Source organism: Ruditapes philippinarum, unplaced genomic scaffold, assembly GCF_026571515.1.
Source record: "Ruditapes philippinarum isolate M1 unplaced genomic scaffold, ASM2657151v2 ctg4699_1_1_1_1, whole genome shotgun sequence".
In the NCBI taxonomy this organism is placed as follows: Eukaryota; Metazoa; Mollusca; class Bivalvia; order Venerida; family Veneridae; genus Ruditapes; species Ruditapes philippinarum.
The window spans coordinates 20,357-40,945 of NW_026852125.1; the positions used below are offsets into that span (position 1 = coordinate 20,357).

Sequence of the window (20,589 nt, forward strand, 5' to 3'; positions counted from 1 at the left end):
TACACAGCACAAATTTGAATAACAAATTCTGGTATAGCACTGTTTTAACACTAAACAATATTAACAAATGCATAGTTCTTATTATGCAAGGCTTACAAATCATTAATGATGAGCTGATGATTCAATAATGCCCTGTAGGTGTGGCCTTGTCAGTATTACAGAGATTAGCTCCGCCTACTTAATTAAATATGCATATTATAATAAATCTTTGACAGACTGACACTTCAGATTATTCCTGCAAAACTGAGAAAAATCGAATCCCTGAAGAATTCGCCAAACCAGCCAAATTGAAAATGTTGCAGGCTTGGTTTGATTGTGCCTGTTCATGGACGGTAGTGGTAAATGCAAGTTACCATCCACACCCTCTAGCATCGGCTTTTGCACTTTGCAACAAACCATGCAATATTTTATAAATTTAATTGTGTACAACAAAAAATTTATAGAGCCTACATTCATCAGACAGGTAATTTATATGTATTCATATTTTACAACCATAATCAAAAATCATCTACCGTCCCTGCTTTTACATTGCATATAAATATATATCCTATATCATTACACTTGATAATTTTAGAGTTAGATCTATAATAGCTATGACAAATACCATTCATTATACTGACATAAAAATCAAACAAATCAAAGAAAGTCTCAGTGTTTAAAAAAAACCTCTTCAGGTCTTACCATAATAAAACAAAATATGTTTGCAATGTTACCTACTAACAATCAATTATAGACCAGAACTGTAACCCTGTAGTAATTATTAATGGCATATTGTGTAATGGAAGAAATGTTAATCTCAAAATGGTAAAAAAAAAATAATAAAAAAATAATGACAATCCTTTTGGAATGTTTATGATGTAGCATTTATAATGCTGAAGTTGCACTTGATCCTTGATCTTTATTGCTGCCATTGGCAACAGGTTTAGGTTTAGGTTTGGGCGCAGGCTTTGGCATTGTTTTATTAGGTTTCGAAACTTTACTTCCTGCCCCAAGATCGGACATAATTTGATAAGAGTCTTCAGTACATTGAGTTTCCTGCTTATTTTTACTATGTAATTTACTTGGATTCATTTTGGAGTCACTCTGTGCATCTTCATTAGATACACCTGGTTCCTGTTTACTTATGTCTGGTTCCCCTTTGTGTTTGTCTGGTTCCCCTTTGTGTACCTCTGCTTCCCCATTGGTTACGTCCGCTTTATGCTCAGACTGGTTCCCTTTTCTATGTCCGTGTTTTAAATGATCATCTTCTGGATGTTTTTGTCTTCTAAAAGATCTACTCCTACGTGTTAAATTAATACCTTTGACACTGGTCGACCCGACGATATCTTCTTTCGGAGCATGTTTATGTTTCCTTGACAAACTATTATACGGGCTGGCATGCGCACTACTCGTTCTGCTGCTAGAAAGACTGCTATTTTTAGAAACCGCTCCACTTGATAGCGCACTGAGTGAACCTTTATGACTAGAGTCCTTAGACGACAGATGTTTTTTTAATGCTTCCGGTATTAAATTGGCAAGGGAAGATGACCTACTTTCACTGGGACTCGATGTTGTTATACCTATACTGACCCTTGCATAATTTAACTTTTCAAGACTTAGCGAACCAATAAAATTAGGATTTGAAACAGATCTACGAATCCTGGACAGCGATCTTTTGGAAAACTTTTTCCGTAATTCAGCAAATGGCAATCCTGGCCCGTCATATATTTTTCCCTTCAACCCTTCAATGTTGTAATAATTTTCCGGATTATGATCACTCTCTATTACACCTGAAAAACTTTGTAACCGTGGAAACGGCTCGGGACCTAGATAATCGTCGTCATCATCTTTGTCATTTAAAAGATCATTCATACTTTTGGAAATTGGGTCATACACGACGGACCTCAGATAATCGCTTAAATCTTCACAACTTGCAGATCTCAATCTCCTTGACCTAATTTTAGCAGGAGAAGTTTTATTTTCATGTTCAACCCTATTAACATTTGTTGGCGATAGACGCAATTCTTTTTTCACAAAGTTCGGTCTCCCTGTGACATTAGTCAGTCTCACAGCACTATTTCCATTGGTTGGTGATTGACCTTCAGACACTGATAGTGGCGTGATATACTGATCTTTCATTACAGGTCGAACACCTGAATGTTTGTCATTCGGCGTGGATGTAGCTATCAGCCCCGGAGATGTTGGTGTCAGGTAAGAATCTTGGTTGTACGGGCCGTTCTCAGATATCGGGGACGTAGATTTCTGTCTTAAAGCATCCCTGTAGTATTAAAAATAAGAAAAGTAATTCTATGTTTCAATTCTATAATTTTGCCAATGTTTATCAAATAAAACCTTGTTATCAACTAAAGTATTTAGTGATTCATGACTTAATATAACAGACCTTTAAAGGGCTTTTTCCCCAATAGTAATTTTCTTTAAAATATTTCCCAAACTTCCAAAGTTACACCCGCTTTCTTACTTCCAATAGTTTTACTTTCCAGCAGATTTAGGGATAATTCTTCACAAAATCAAGAGGCAAGGCCTTTTCTCAATAAAGTGAGAAAATCATTGGTATTATAATATACTGTATTAAAGTTCACAAATCAAGACAAAAAGATATAACACATTGTCTTTAATAAAATACCCAAAACAATGGAGTCTCATCAAGGCTAGAGGCTGTGAAGAAATTCTTAAAGCTCAAACTCAAATTTCAGGCATTTGATTGGTCAGAAACTATCATAGTTTTTATGCTGACCAATGAAAAACCCATAGATTTCAAACAGAACCTTGAGTCCAGCCAAGATGAATGTGCACTTTGTCTGGTTCCATTTTTTTCATTATTGCAGCTAATACAATACTAATGTACAAAATACTTATTAATTTAATGATACATTTACCTGAATGAAGGAGGGGGTACCCAGTCTGCAGAAGTTGGTGTAAATGGTGAACCAGTCGTGCCTGGTGTACTTGCTGAAATTCAAACAATATTTGTAATATTAAAATGGTATAATGATTTCTAATAAAAGCCACATAATGCCTTAAAAGAAATAAAAAAATTCCTCAATCAAAAAAGTGCAAACACAGTTTTATACTACTTAAATAATGGTTTATGAATATATTAAAATGCTTATCACATGAAGAAGTTTGCACTGAATGTAATATTATTTGTCATAAAAGAAGCGAAATGTCAACAAAGTAGTATTTTGACTTCCATACAAAATATTAAATTACTATAACTGTACAACTTTTCAAAATGAAACAGATGCAAAAGTTGGCTCTGATATTTTGCCAATTAGTAATTAACTGTTTGGAAACTTAAATACGGCACTGAAAATAAGACACTGAAAATAAAAAGCTTTTGAGAAATAAAAATAAAAGCATTTCTTGGGCATAATGGGCCTTTAATAAAATAACTATAAGTATACAATTTGGCAAATAATATATGAGCCACGTCACGACAAAACCAACGTAATGCGTTTGCGACCCGCATGGATCCAGACCAGCCTGCGCATCAGGATCCATGCTGTTCACTTACAAACCCTTATACAAGTAGAGAAACTGATAGCGGACAGTATGGATCCTGATCAGACTGCGCTGATGTGCATGGTCTGGATCCATGCTGGTCGCAAACGCATTACGTTGGTTTTGTCATGACGTGGCTCATTTGTTTAATTCTTTGTTGGATTTAAAGGTCATGTTGACACTGTAAAGGTAATATGGTGACTTTCAAGATTTAGTTGTGGAAGAATCAATTTAATAGATCCCAGTCCATCTTAATTGATACATGTTCACACAATATGTGGGACTTTGTCTAGTATTATCTGCTAATCTTGCCTATTATTGAACTTAAATGTCATCTTCTTCATTCAAGCAGCTTAAGGAAGTGGTGGTTTAATGCCTAAGGTCCCTCTCTCAGCCCACAAATTGTGGGTTCAAGCCCTAATCATATGACACCAGAACAGGTCTGTTAAAGAGAGCAGGCTCAAAAGTGATAAATGTAACTTGCAAAAAACTGTTTTACAATCAAGCTTGAATAAATATGTTCAAACCAAAGCAGCATATTTCCAAATGATTATTTTTACAAAATTTGAAAATTGTTCCAATAAGAATACATTTCATATAATATATGGTGAACATTTAGTGAATTAAGCTATCCTAAGGTATTAATTATCCAAAGAAACTACAGTTTGATAATGGTATGCCAAAATTTTTACTTTGTACATAACATTGATTGTAGGTTCTATCATATTTCAATCTGATCAAAATCAGCTCTTAACGTGACCATATCCAAAATTATTTCTGGTGACTATTTATACAGCCAATCATTGGCGAGCTTTCTTATTTTGAATAAGTGATATGGTTTCTAATTTTAACCCTGGGAAAACCGGTGCCGAGTAGGTAATTTTCATGATTTGGATAACAAACATGGCGTTGTCCTTTTAGCAGACAGGTAAACTGGCAAAAGAATCTTGCCCATTAAAAATTAATTTATCTATTTTTTTCAAGTAATTTGTAACACATTACTTCAAACATTTTTCTTCTTACAAAAAAAAACAACAACAAATTGTTTAACTTCCAAATATAACGGTATTTTGATACTTCCTCTGATGCCTATGTAAAAACTAGTTTGATTGCATGGCTAAAAATAGCTTTCTTAGGAAATCAGAATTATAAAGAAGGCCAAACATATACGGTGGTCATCAGATCTATAATTTTGCATATATACATGTAACATAGAGAGCATTATTTATTCAGATTGTGATTATTTAACATATTTAACACATTTTTTAAAATTCAAATTTTTGAAAATTTGTTTTACACTTGTTTGCTGGCAAGGAGGTTTAAAATTACAAAATAGAATCACATGTTACCTGCAGAATTCATCCTAAGATACTGGCCCCCAGGCTGTGACATGGAGCGCTGTGGAATCTTTAATGGTATACTTGATGCAGCGGGAGGGGGAGGAGGGGCAGGCGGCCTGTCTGCTAGGTTCGGTTGACTTCGGTTCAATCCTTGTCTCTGTACAAGACTTGGCGAGTTTTGAAAGGGAGGTAATGATCGAGGCACCTGCGGAGAGTTCCTGGATGATGACGTTTCGTTGATAAGTCTTGACGGAATAGACTGTGGTCCTGTAAAACTATATAAACACAAACCATGATAACACTGTAACATTGTTCTGCATGTAAACCTTCTTAATACTGTATTTTTGTAACATTGATTCTCATTGGACGATCACGACAAAATTATATACATATGTATTATCTACATACATGGCTTCAGCAAATTTATGAAATAATTTCTATTTTAAACCAAGAAAGCAGTTGTGTAGAGTAATAAACTTGTTATAAAGACTTTAATAAGACATATGATCGTGAATATAATTATGGTTAAGACTTTTTAATAAGATATATGGCCGTGTATATATAGTTAATGGCTGAAATGAAAGAATTATACCACAGTCTGTAGCAGTTTGTAACCAAAACTATATGGCCAAAAAGTCTTCATTAGTTAAAGCAGGTTTTGAAAATGCAATATTGAAGGTCAAGAAACGTTTTGAAAAATCCCTGATTTTCAAAACGTAATAATTCAGTAGAACGTTACTATAGTTACCTATTCTGACTATTCAGACTTCCGACAGATTCAGCCGATGTAAGTCTGGTATGAACAATTTGTCGTGGTCTTGCGTTACCTGTAACAGAGATATTTGTGTGATTTTCATACTTTTCTTGTATATAATCACTTATTTTCCATTTTTGAAGTAATTTCTACAACAAACAATCTTTCATGATTTTAGACCTTAGTTTAAACATAATTATTTAAAGGCCCATTATGCCTCTGAAATGCAAAATACAAATTTTTCATCTGCCATAGAGATGAACTATCTTTTGCATCTTTAGCTCTGTTGGCAATAGGTATAATAAAAGTGAATTAGTAATATGTATGGAAGTCAAAATACTACTTTGTTTACGTTTTGCAAACTTTACAGCACATTACTGCAAATTCAGTGCAATAATTATTTCTTCAGTTCTCAAACATCTAACATGCTCTTAATCCATTATCAAAACATTATTAAACACATGCTTGTCATTTCTAAAGAATTAAAAAAAAAACTATGAATTTCTCAGGCAAAATGTTGCTTTTAAACTCAATTGTTTAACAAATTTTTGCAACTTATATATTAATCACTTCTCAAGTCCATTTCCTGGGACTTAAATAAATGATTGTAAATTTTTTTTCAAGAGACTGAAAGTCAATGTTCTTTCAAAGTGGTCCCAGAAAACCTGATTCAAAACTTTACAAAAAGTGTTTTAACCTGTCGGGGTTTGTACATCAGTACTCCAGTTTTCCCTCAGTATAATATGGATATCGGGATTCTCTGCAGTACATGCTGACACTACAGTAAGGGACAATAACCTCTCGGCTTCTATTACATAATCCTCTATTTCTTCCGAACCACCCCTTAAAGCTGGCTGTAATAAAATATGTCACACAATTTTTTTAATAAAGTCTAACAAATTTATTTTTTTTCATTGTGATTGGGTTTTATGTAATGAAATATTAATTTTTTTTTATGATTTGGTTTTAAACAATAAAATACTTCAAATAATCTCTAATGGTGATTGGGTTTCATGCTGTGCATACTGTGAAAATCATATAGCCATTTTTTTCAGTTTTAATGATGATGAAAGACCCTTCATCTACTGGATATTACTTATATATGTAACAAGCGGCCAGCACCTGTGTGGTATCACCAACATTTCTTTTATTATGAATTCACTTGATGTTGTGGAAATAAAACTTTGTGAGTTCTTAAACTTGTACATTATCTATTTTTGCAAAAGAATAAAATGCAAATAATTTTGATGCAAAAAAGAATCTTACATGAGACAAAATAAAAGTTTCAATAGATCCTAAATTTTGTAAATTGACTTATTCCTGAATACCACAACAATAAAATACCAAATATTGAATGTGTGTAAATATTATAGCTTTACTACAATGGAAGCACGCAACATCATTTGTTTAAAGTTCACTAATCATTACAACGCTTTAGAGGAAAAACTAACAGTTTACTAACCTGAACTTGTTCTAAAGCATCTAGAACATATCTGTCAATCAAATCATACATCTGGTTATCCTCACCGGGCTCTGTTTTATAAATATACAACCCGTCACCCATGGGTGCTACTCTCCCGGCCTCGATTGACAACTGTCCTTGTTCGGAGCTCTCGTAAGATCTTATGCTCTTCAACGGCCACTGAGCAAGCACTGCTCTGTTTGACTAAATTCATAAAATTGAACAATGTCATTACTAAATCTATGCTAATTATATATTCATTTATTTCATTTATTTCTTGTATGTCAAGTTCATGTTTTTCAACCTGTTTTGTATGGAGAGGTGCCTTTTGCAAATGAGGTAGTGTAGTAAGCAGAGGGTTGGCATAAAAAGAGAGAGGTGGCCTTATAAACAGAGGTGACCTTGTCAGAGGAGTGGTGGTCTTATAATGAGATGTGTGGCCTTAGAGAGTAAGGAAATCTAGACAGGACAGAGGTGGCTTAACTTGTCAGTGATGGCCTAGTGGCCTGAGGTCATAGATTTGAGCTCTACATAACTCAAGACCATTATTATTTTATTTTCTTTTATAAATACATGTAGAATCAATACTCGTTAAAGTGGCGTGCCTCCAGAAAACCAAAATATTTCAAGAGAATCAAACTTAAGAAAAATGTTCTAATACTTGAATAAATAAGGTAAACAGATATTCACCTGTAGTGCTAACGTTATACCGTATGGTGATATATGTAGTACACAGTTAGTTCCCTTGGCACCTATACGTCTCTGAGCTTCTGAATTCTCTGGGTGTACGACAAAATAATCTTCTGAAAAACATGAAAATTTGTTAAATTTATTTTGATGATAATCAAGGGTTAACCTAACAATTTTTTTTCAGAAAGTTAGAATTAATAAAACTTATAAAATGGTTATAAACAATAATTGCAATAATGGTTAAAATTTAAATCTTAGAAAATGTTTGATTTAAAGTTACTTAAAAAAATGGTAAAAATGATGAAAAATACATGGTTACCACCAGTATACAATCATGTAAGGTGACCCATAAGATTTAGATTGTAGGTTAAAGTATGATTAAATAACACAAACGAAACTTTCTCATAGTGTTAAATTGAAATTGTTTGTATGAAGTCTTGTTGATAGAGAGTCTCCAAAATTTGTTCAATTAAGAAAAAACACGAGCACCTGTTAAATAATAATGTTCTTGATTACAACACTATATATAAATTTGTAGTTTTTTTAATTGCCATCATTCCAATTGGATCTGTCATTGATAGATACTGAAACTACCCATGCAATCAGAAAAATCCAGATCATCTGGCACAACCCTGCTGCCTGATTATGGTCTACACTGTTTGATTCTTCATCAGTACTTCAATGATACTTCAAATCCCCCCTAAAGAATGATGACCAATTTAGTCCAGATTAAAAGCTGAACAAGCCCATTTCAGATAATTAAACATGGTTATGTTTTTAACTAACTCTTGATAACTCACCCCTGATCTGATCCTTTAATCTGGTTTGTATTTGAAGAAAGAACACAAATATATCCATTGACCTTTGTTCATCTGTAGACAAACAAATTGTTGTTTCTGGTGTGGTAATCTGGAACACGTATGCTCGATTCTTCATGTTTGTTACCTTTTCTACACGAAAACTTGGCATTAAGTCTATCTTCCCTGGAAAGATTGAGCAACATCATGCAGATAAACAAAAATGAAAAGTATGCATAATGAAATAAAATGATTTGAGCCGCGTCATGACAAAAACAACATAATGGGTTTGCGACCAGCATGGATCCAGACCGGCCTGCGCATCATGCAGTCTGATCAGGATCCATGCTGTTAGCTTACAAAGTCTATAACAAGTAGAGAAACTGATAGCTAACAGCATGGATCCTGATCAGACTGTGCGGATGCGCAGGCTGGTCTGGATCCATGCTGGTCGCAAACCCATTATGTTGTTTTTGTCATGACGCGGCTCATTTATTAATTTAATATGATTATCAATTGAAATGTAGTAATAATAATATCTTTATTTAGAGGTGACAAATCAGAAATCATATATACATGTATGTTATTTCCAAAATGGCCTTCAGAAATCGAAACAACAACTGAAGATGCATTAGACTAAGTGAGACAAAAATATAATGACTTGAAAACATGTATATATGTAACATCTGTAATTTCTAGAATAGGAAAACTCAATTTGTTTATTTAACTAAATTACCAAAGTGATTGACTTATTCATATACTTTCAACAGATAATCATCTTGACAATTTGTTTAAACATATATTTGTTTGGTTGATTCTTATATAAGATAAATAGAAGTGAAAGTAAAAGTTATAAAAGCAAGTACATAGAGGATATTTGTTTGTTTTGCATGTAAGATTGAAATATAATTTCACTGAGTGAACACCAGATGCAATATTTTCACGAGTGGCGTAGCCACGAGTGAAAATATAATAGCTGGTGTTCACGAATGAAATATATTTCAATCTTATATGTAAAACAAATAAATTTTCTTTTTATTTCATGCTTTTTAAGTGATTTTAAGTATTTTTACTGGTTTTGCCGCGTAACGTCACGCATTCTCCTTTGTGACGTCATCACATCATGACGTCACATAATCAATTTTGAAATATAGGTCTGTTAAATTTCTTTAATTTTGTTACGTTTTTAACATGATGTATGATGACATCGACTTTCTTTTCCTAAAGAAGCAAAATTTACGCACGACGGCATTAATTTCTGCCTGTTATTCCATTTAGTTATGATTTTCTTTTCATCCGCATTCAGATATAGTCCGGCTACAGTGAAAATTATATTTTATAAATTTCACTAGTGGTTTATCAGAATATAATCATCTGATATATTACAATAAAACACTGGAAAGCATGAAATAAAATGTACATTTAAGGTTTGCTGTGCCTCAGATATGCTATCCTTTTTATTTCTCAAAAACAAAAACTTTTTGGTGTCCTGTTACAGTTTTCATAAAAATTCTCACGTCACATATACATAAACTATCTTTTGTCATATAGATATACAAAAATCATCATTTGCTGATTTTGTTATGTTGGCAAGTGGTATTGATAATAGTGGATGTCAAAATACTACTCTGCTTACATTATGCTACAGTACCTTTATGACAAATTACTGCATGTTTAATACTACTTCTTTCATTGTTAAACAATTCTAACAATACTCTTAATCCATTATCAAAACATATTAATTAAACACATTATTTGACATTTAAATTTTTCTTTTTTTAAAAAATGTGGATTTCTGCAGCATAATGTGCCTTTAAGTACAAAAAATTAAACTTGTCCAGTATTCAGCATCAGTTCATTCTAAAACCCACCTTTAGGTACAGAGTTTCTTGTTTTTGGTTTTTTATTGAAGAATTCCAGCACTGGTTTGTTGCCGACTCGCTTTAGAATAAAGTATTTCTGTTTCCAGGGATTACCTTTGCCCCATAATATAGAACGACTTTTGCCTGTAAATTTGTACAGGTAATCCTGCAATAAAAATTAAATCATTAAGGAATTGAAAAAAAATCCAAACAGTTGATTGGATCATCTACAAATGTAACAAACATGTAATAGATTTTCATTTACAAAACAAAAAATTAAAAAAAAAAAATGTAAAACAAATTATGACATCCTTCTATTGGTAGACAGACGTTTCACTATTGAGACTGTTCGGTTCACACCAAGACGTTTCACTCCCTTTTTATACCAAAAATATTTTGATACTTATGATATACTAAAATAGACCTTAAATATTGAATTAAATTGAACTTAAATAGACCCTAAATTTAATAGAAATAAATTAAAAAGGGGGATTTCACTTTTTTGTCAATGACTTGAAACTCAGTACTTCAAGTTCTATCATTTCAGTTATCTTATCTTCTTTATTACTTCACTTTGATTTTGTTTATGATATTGATTCATATATATGTAAACATCTTATTCATCCTCCACAAACAATATGTTGACAATGTAAATTGTGTTCACTGTTTGTTAAATCACATGATAAAATTATGATATTTATGTATATGCAATTGTATGACAAAAAACTGTACTGTTTACGTCAATTAAATTATCTATCTATCTTTATTATTGTTTTGAAATAAGGTGTTTTTCTATTCTATGATCCATATGTGCAATTATCACATTATTTCACTTAAAGAAAAAATATTTTTGATTAAAATAACACTTTAATATAAACAAGAGCCATGTCAACATGGCCATCCCCCGCCGAATGTGTTTGCTCATTGGAAGAACGTATATGTAGTAGAGCGGAATAATTCCATTTTAAGAGGTCTTTTGGTTGGCTATAGTGATTGCAGATTTGAAACCTATGTGAATACTGATGGCTGAAAATAACAAAGGGCAATTACTGAAAAATAATGCAGGGTAGGTTATCATTCTTGTGTGCTGCATCCCTCCTCAGTAACATCTATCCACCTATGAAGTTTCAAGTTGATACCTCAAATACTTTTTGAGAAAAAAATTGAATTGAAAAATTAAGTATGAAAAAGAACAAAGGGCAATAACTCAAAAATTATAAAAGGTAGAGTTATCATTCTTGTGCAGTGCACACCTCCTGAGTGAGATCTATGCACCTATGAAGTTTCATTTTGATATCTCAAAGGCTTTTTGAGTTATGCTCTGGACAAAAATTAATTTTGAAAAATAACAAAGGGCAATAACTCAAAAATAATGCAGGGTAGAGTTATCATTCTTAAGCACTGCACTCCTCCTCAATGAGATCCATCCACCTTTGAAGTTTCAAGTTGATACCTCAAATACTTTTTGAGATAAGCTCTGGACAAAATAGCATGAAAAAAAACAAAGGGCAATAACTCAAAAGTTGTATAGGGAAGAGTTATAATTCTTGCGCACAACATTCCTCCTCAATAAGATCTATCCACCTATGACATTTCATGTTGATATCTCAAACACTTTTTGAGTTATGCTCCACTCAGGTGAAAAATTAGGTATGAAAAAGAACAAAGGGCAATAACTCAAAAATTATGAAAAGTAGAGTTATCATTCTTGTGCACTGCACACCTCCTGAGTGAGATCTATGCACCTATGAAGTTTCATGTTAATATCTCATAGGCTTTTGGAGTTATGCTCTGGACAAAAATCAATTTTGAAAAATAACAAAGGGCAATAACTCAAAAATCATGCAAGGTAGAGTTATCATTCTTGTGCACTGCACTCCTCCTCAATGAGGTCTATCCACCTATGAAGTTTCAAGTTGATAACTCAAATACTTTTAGAGATATGCTCCGGACAAAAATCTCGGACGGAAGGACGGACGGACGGAAGGTCAAACGGACGGAGACTATTTCTATATCCTCCGCCGAAAATTTTCGGCGGGGGATAATTACTATTTTATCTTTTGTAAACATGGACTCAATAGGCAATTTTAATTTAAAGCGTAACAATCCTGTGACAACAATTAACTTTGAGTGACATGTTTTTTTGTTGTTGTTAATTTTAAACAATTGGGATAAAAAATTTAAAATTATTTAAGCTAGTAATGCTTTTGCAATATATGTCAAAAATTTTAATGGCAATTGAAATCAGAAGTTTCTTTAAATTAAATTAAATGCAATGTGACTTTTTCAATATTTGACATGTATAATCATTTTTTGTGTGATTAAAATTCATTATTATATAAACAAAACTGATGGAGAAGTTTCTGTTTTTTAAATTGACTGTTGACAAAAAATATTTTAATGGTCCAATAAACAACTGATTAGTAAACTGTTGATGCATAAGTGCAGTGTTTATACAACTGATTAATACGGGGAAGTCAAAGACCGGGCCCGCGAAGCGGGTCAGGGCTTTGGCTTGCCCGGCTATAGACAACACGTGTATATTTAAAAGAAAATAAAATAAAAAACAATTAAAGAATATAGAATTCTATACCTATCAATGAAATTTTCAGTGTCAGTTCTAGTCAGGCGCCGCCATTTACAATGTAACTCAATGATAATAGGCGGGGTATTCTGATAACGGAACAAATCTCTACTTTTTGGATAAATGATAATCGTCGAGTGTTCCGAGTGAAAACGGAAGCGGTGCATGGAAAGAATGAAAGGAATTTTTAACGACTTCCCCGTTCATAGGCTTTGCCTAATTTCATATTAGTGGTGTCAAACTGTTAGTTGATTGTCTCAGTGTTAATACAACTAATTAGACAATGAGATAACACCACAATTACTTCAGTTACTGTTTAATAAATTGATGAAGAAAATACAGTCAAACGTGTATTAAGCGACCGGGCAAGGGAAACACCAAAAACGGTCGCTTAATGAAACGGTCTCTTAAGACAGTCAGCATGATATAAAAGTCAAAATTTATAAATGACATCTTTTTTTGTTCTATGGGATTGTTTTTCAACTTCATTTTTATATAAATGTTGAATAATAAGTACGCTCCGATAATCTAAACGGATGCAAATGTAAAAATAACGTTCTGATATTTATTGACAAATCAGTTTTGATCCATTACGTACATGTTTGACATTTTTTCCAGAATTTTTTAACTTCTCCGTTGTTTTTCCTTGTCTCCAACACGAAAACCCTATTAGTGAAGATGTTTTCTGTTGTGCATTTTTTCATTTGAAATAAACAAACTACATCTATTTGTTACGATTAATTTAATGGCTGATCAAGTTCAAGGTCAATTCAATGCAGTCTAAATGTCAACAAGCGAAGCGTATACACCATCTCATCATGGGCGGAGCGTTGCATTGTTTATCCGATATTATTGGATAATAAATGTCACGCGTATACTTAACTTCATTTGCATACGCTAAAACGGTATGGGAAAAAGAGTTTTTCACACGTTTATTGTTGTGTTTTGATTGCTGACACTTGTGACATAACGAGGTGGCGTTCTCTAAAAACACAATTACTTGACAGGAAAAAGTGGTCGTTTAATGAAAAGATTGATGTCAATTAGGTGACTAATTAGCGGTCGCTGGTCGCGTTGAGCAAAAGTCGCTTAATACATTAAAGATATAGAGAGAAAATGATCGGGGGGAATTTAAAGTGGTCGTTTAAGACAAAAGTCGCTTAATACACGTGGTCGCATGGGCAAGTTAGACTGTAATTTTAAAAATAATTTATGTTATACATATGTTTCGCATTTCATTGTTTAAGACTTGCAAAAAATAATCATGATATATAGTCAATATATTTAATTAGTCCCCTACCAGTTTACAAATTACAAGTTTTCATTTAAAAGAAAATGCAAGAGAAATTTTGTGCTTGATATAATATAATTAGGTAAACTGATATCACATGTTTCACATTCATATAAATGATTCTAGATTGCAGTGTCTATTCTAGGAATTGAAAAATAGGGGTGATTTTCCCCCCTCTATTTCAAAAAAGGGGGCGATTTTCAAAATCAAAGGGTGCCAATATAAACTGCCAATGTTAAATCGTCTGCATTAAGTTTACACTGAGGCGTTCAACCGATGAAATAATTAAAACGATAATATTTATTTAAGGCAGCAGAAGTTGTCCCCCCTTAATTTTTAAACGAAAACAAATTATTACAGAACTGCCGCGATTGATTATAAAGGGATTGGCAATACAAATAATCGAACTATCTTTTACGTCTAAATCGTAGCCAAGCTAGGAATTGCCTCATTTTTCTTGATTATTTACTACACTAAAATGGCGCCCAACTGTCAGACCTACACCTAGCACACTAGTTCCGGTTGATATGGAACATTCCGTTAATTTCCGTCAACTCACGTAACCAGTACCATACGGTACTAAATTATTATAATTAGCTTACAGTTACCTCCCTTCGGTTTTCGGTGTAAATGTAAACAAAACAACCAAAAATAATGCGGGATGGAAGTTTTACGGTTTTATTAACTTTTTTTATAGATGCGCGATTTTCACGCACATGATTTTGAATTGTGCGCGATCTGTTAAATACTAGCGTGAATCGCGCAATCGCGCGTCCTAGAATAGACACTGGATTGGCTATAAAAATTCGGTTCATAAAAATTAAACTGCATAATCATTTATAAAAAAAAGTAATGGTTTAATTGGTGTTAAACTCTGTTTAAATTAGACAGTTTTTTAGTGAGTAATTCACAACAAAATTGTAAATGAAATCAACTCAAAGTATATTTCTTCATTCACAATTCAACTAGAAATAATTGTTTTGATATACATGTATCGTTTAAAGAATAGTGTCAAGTGTCAAAACAAACTCCACTTCCGGGGACATAAGAGATGTATTTGCAGCTAGTAAATTCCGAATTCCTTTAATATATCGCTTCATTCGAAATCAGACAACATATAAAAAAACTCTAAACAACTAGAAAACATATGACAAAAACCCCGTTTAAAATAAACAATGAAAAACGATAAACCTCGTAGATAGTCTCCCCAATGAAAGCCATCTTTGATTACATTGGGTTGGTTTCGATTGGCGTAACTGGGAAATAATAATTTCCGTAATTTTCCGTATTAATTTACGGTGTTAGACGGATTATCTTTGGGCGCAGCACTGATAAAATAGGGCGGTTATAAATAGTGAATATAATCGAATTAAAAATACTTTCCTGAATAAATGCTCTATTAAGAACATAGAGTTTAATTGTAGAAAGAAATGCTGTATTCTGTAATTAACTTACTGGAAATATTTCAGAAAATTTCTTACATAATCTGCTTCCCCTGCATTTTTCACACTATCAATATACCCGTGCACATCCTTTGAACACAGGAACGGTTATAATATCTAGACGTAAGACGGGACATGACATAAAAAATCAAGCTTTCCCACTACTTATTACAGAAACAATTATCTTTTACAAAATTCCTGATGGACACTTGATGACGATATAATTATAGATATGTAAAAGTTTGACAGACCCACAGGCACCCCTTGAGAAATATATGATTAAGGTATGATAAAAAAGAAACATACCTTGTGTTACCTTCTGACGAATGTGAATTGTTTTTGTCCCTTACGGACTACATGCACATCATTCCTCTCGAGTTCTGGTGTATTGTTGTCTGCTCCAGTATTGGCCTATTTTTGTATATATCGCCAAGTTTGAACCTTTCCTATCAACAATGTTTATCTTATTTTGTTTTTAAACTCAATCACCTTCTTGGATACTATTATTTCACTGGGAAATATGTTCCATGTGCGAGTTTAAAACTCGTGAGAGAAGGAATTTTGTCTTATTGACTTGTGCGGTCCTAACATAAAAATAATTTATGTCCGCTAATTTCGTGATTTTTTTCCAGATATTTTGAAAAACTTTTCATAATAAAGTCATCTGTTTTGTGGATAGGTTTAAATGCCGGTACATTGATGGACTTTGAAAACGCATAAATTAGCTGGGGATTTTTTTACTTTTTCTTTTTAGGGGGGGGGGGGGGGGGGGTGAGAGCATATTCGATTTAAATACTTATGCTTACTTAAGGACACATGTGTCTATCATTCTCAAATGAAAAAAAAATTACCGTCACTGCCTCTATTGTTGAGTTTTAGTCGAAAACGCATTAATTAACATGACAATTTGAAATGGTCCTGTTTTTTTAGCATAATCCGGATCCCAGTCAAGGTATCACTGGGATTGTATAACGCCATGTCACTCATCCACGACGAGGATCGACGTGTCGGGACGTCGAAGGAGGGTTTTTTTATTATTATTTATTTTTTTAAAACATTTTAAATATTTTTTTTCAGTTTATCCAATTAATAATTGAGCTAAATATCTCGTGTATGACCCGGCCTTGAGCCTGAATGCAAGCAAGACACCTTTGTCTCATTGACAGAATTTTTGAAGCAATTGACTGCTGTGGACTGTTATTCCATTCTTGCACTAAGACTTGTTGATGTTGTGCTACATTTAGTGGAGGTGGTACGTGTGCGTAGATTTTACTGCTCTATCGGTGATATGCAGGGTGACACCGTTGGCCAGTCTGGCACATTAATTTTATCTGAAGAAATGCAGGTGTTCTGACAGCTCTGTGAGCAGGAGCATTGTCATGTTGTAAATTATTGACCATTTCTAAAATGTTGTCTAATAAACGGACCCAGAACATACTGGCCGCTGGGGGTTGTGGTTTTTGTGAATGTGGGTTACTTTGCGTTTTTGACTAAAACTCAACAACAGAGGCAGTGACAGTAACAATTTTAATCAAGATTATAGACATGTGTGTCCTTAAGTACGCCAAAAAAATTAAAATCGAATATGCACTTTCCTATAAAAAAAAGCAAAAAAAAAAAGCTGATGCGGTTTTTTTTCAAAAGTCTGTCAGTATATTATATATCCACCTTGACGTCTATATTGAAGAGTTGGAAAAATTTATTTCCGTAATAGATATGTTCATTGTGTGAGTCTTATTGTCCAGGGATTTTTTGTGTTGTGCTTATTTACTTATTTTCCTTTGTGACGGCATGTGTCAATAATCTGCTAGCTAATAATATAATAAGACAATAACAAAAATGTGATAGTTCGCTATATAAACAGTTAAACTGGTGTAATGATCAAATGCTTATACTTATTTTGAACTAATTCAAGATGTGGCGTATTTGGTAAAGGGCCATTTAGCTCGGACCCGAAACGTTTTTATACCGAAATGACTCGAAAAATCTGGTTCGAAAAATTTGTGGTCCGAAACGTTCCATTTTATTATGTGGAAACTCAAGTTGACAAAGGGAAAACGCTATTGACTGCTTCTCGATGTTTCATCGTTTTTGGTCATTTATGTAATAAAAACATTAAAGCCGACTAAGACTTCAGTTTGACGTCAACAAACATTAGATTAAGAAAATTGAAAAACAAATCAATATGGATGTAGCCTTAAAATGGTGTCCAAAATGTGAATTTTAAGCGTTAACGTGGATTTTTATTAAAATGTTCTTACTGCCTTTACTTGCAGGGATTTTACTTGTCCTACAAGGGCCTGACAGTTTGGTTCTTGGGACAAGAAACAGTTAGTGCTTTTCATAATTTATTTCAGAAAATATTGTTGCTGTAACTAAAAATAAATCATAATATATAATGTTAAAAAATATTCAAGTGCCTTACATCACATCATTGTTAGATTGTCAAACTTTGTTGATTTTTCAATGATAATTTGTTTGCACTTCTTTTAATTTTACTGCAAACAACAGTCTACCACCTGTTGATAATTGAAAAATACAAGTGATAGAATATCTATGCAAAAAAAAATCAAGAGAACATATATATTTACGGTATGGTACAGGCTAAACACACTTTTTGAATGCCAGTTGCTGAGAAATAGGTCTTGACATAATTGAAGTCATTTCGCAGATTGTAAACTGCCAAAACCCTGCCGCAAAATATGTGATAGTGTTGGTGTTAACATAATTGTCATATGTAGCTAAGATCGCTGCAAATCATAAAATTATATATAGAATTATATATTGTGGCAGTTTTCAGCTGCCGCAGCGTTGGAATTTACTGAAATAGCTGTGTGTCCAGATATCTTTTGTTACCTTTGATTAAGATGCCCTTTTAAGTAATGAATAAATTTAGACAGCTTTGCAATGTGGATCCTTATACCATTTGTAACCAACTTGTAACGGTTCAACTTAATATACTTATAGGTCAACTGTAGTCCTATAAATATGACGTCCTTTTGAGATATATTTGCTCCTGGGCAGGGCTTGACGGACATAAACTATAATTAACAAGCCCGTAACGTCTGATATAGTGGACTAAGGGGCAATGGAAAAGTTCAATTTTTCTTGCATTGATTAATTTTATTAAAAAAAGATTGTGTTTATCAAGTTAAAACTGTTTTTTTGTTCATGTAAAGGGAATTAAAAAAAATTATAATGTTTTTTATTTGTCAATCAGAAAAAAGGGGACCCCCCTATATGTCCGGTAAAATCAGACAGGGTCAATCATATATACCATACAAGTACATGTATTATTCAGACCACATGTTCAGTAAAAATGCTGACATTATTGAGATTTTAGTCTTTACATATCATAAATACAGGCATGAAAAATCATCACTTCTGTGCACACGGTGACAGTTATCCACCTTTGAACTTTTAAGGGGAATAAAGATGGGATGCCCTTATACAACTGGACATGTATGGTAACTTTGAAAAAAAAAATCAAAGAAAGTGTTAAAATAATATGATTGTTACATCTCACTTTTCTCCAGTTTCTGGAGAAAAGTCCAGTCAAAATTCTTCATTCATCAGAATAAAATAAATCAGCCCTGATGCCAGATGTAATGAAGGTGTACAGGGTTTTCCTGAAAAAAAATTTCAGACAGTGGGCCATGACCCTTATTGTTTGAGATTTTTGGAGTGACCATATGACAAATTTTCCCATATTCACCAACTGAAATTAATTATAAATTGTTTATACTTTGCATGTTACTGTAGGCTTCAGTTTTAAAGGAATATAACATATTAATTTATTGTGCTTGTAATCTTAAAAAATGGTGCCAGTGTATGTATAGAAGATCAAGTTTTATTGACACTAATGTTGTCATATTACCATAAAAAAATGAAATTCTATTTAATGTTTGGTGAGTTTTTGAGCGTCCTTGGGATGCAATGCTTTGTATAATGGCAGTTCTGAGACCAAAACCTGCTTCAGGGATGCAGAAAACCTGCACAAGGGAAAACTCTTGTCAACATACATGTACTTACAATGTAATAAAAAAATATTAAAACATCAAAAGTTTTTTGCCTTAAAAATGGGAACATGATGCAGAGCTATTTATAAAACTTTTAATTTGTGCTATAGTTGAAGTCCTATTTTAACTTACTTTTTATCATAACTTTAGATTGAATTTTTATTTGCCTGTTTGAAAAAGGGGTCAGATTGTAAAGGACGGTCTGGCTGGTGGCATCCAATTTTGTCCAGAGCATAATTCTCCTACACACATGAAGGAATTTTAATGAAACATAAATGGTCATTATCATGACTACAGGTGTGAAACATGTAATTTAGGTTTATATATTCAAGGTCAAGGTCACAAAAGATGATTATAGATAAAATATAGAGATGAGATTTTTTCCAGAGCATATCTCCTAGTCCTACATGCATGAAGGGATTATAATGAAACTTCATAGAAATATTCACCACTATGAGAAGCAGTGTAACATGCATGAACCAAGTCTAGGTTAAAGGTTAATGTCACATTTAAAAATAGTGCTTCAGAGCAGAACTTTTACATCCATCGGGGGATTTTAATGTAACTTGGCACAGATGTTCATCATTTTGAGGCTAAGTATTGCGCACATAATCAAGGCCCATGCTGCCAAGGTCAAGGTCACATAGGGTGGTCAAGTTAAAAATCATTGTTAGAATTTTACCAAAAATAACAATTCCAAAAAAAAAAATTATATGTTTGAATGTATCTTAGTCTTACAGAGGGAATTAATTGTGCATGCACAAATTCATTGCTAAATGGTTAAAGCCTAACATAATTTAGCAGCAGAACATTTTATTCAGCTTTCTTACAATATTCATTAAAAATG

General features: G+C 33.0%; 2 protein-coding genes across 2 annotated transcripts in view; one reads left to right on the forward strand and one right to left on the reverse strand.

Annotated features, from left to right (window-relative positions):
* Positions 1-540: 540 nt before the first annotated feature.
* Positions 541-15,536, reverse strand: LOC132750098 (uncharacterized). The gene is made up of 10 exons (XM_060740038.1): positions 15,473-15,536; positions 10,416-10,572; positions 8,548-8,730; positions 7,748-7,860; positions 7,058-7,261; positions 6,293-6,449; positions 5,590-5,668; positions 4,851-5,116; positions 2,877-2,949; positions 541-2,257 (listed from the first exon to the last, which is right to left on the reverse strand). Exons 1-10 carry the CDS (start codon positions 15,500-15,502, stop codon positions 865-867), a joined length of 2,655 nt encoding a protein of 884 aa, XP_060596021.1. The 5' UTR covers positions 15,503-15,536; the 3' UTR covers positions 541-864.
* Positions 15,537-17,829: 2,293 nt separating this feature from the next.
* Positions 17,830-20,589, forward strand: part of LOC132750106 (neural proliferation differentiation and control protein 1-like) — a 46,886-nt gene continuing 44,126 nt past the window's right edge. Inside the window, exon 1 of the mRNA XM_060740052.1 lies at positions 17,830-18,053. Within this exon, the coding sequence (XP_060596035.1) occupies positions 17,975-18,053 (79 nt within the window). The 5' untranslated portion in view covers positions 17,830-17,974. The remainder of the gene's footprint in view (positions 18,054-20,589) is intronic.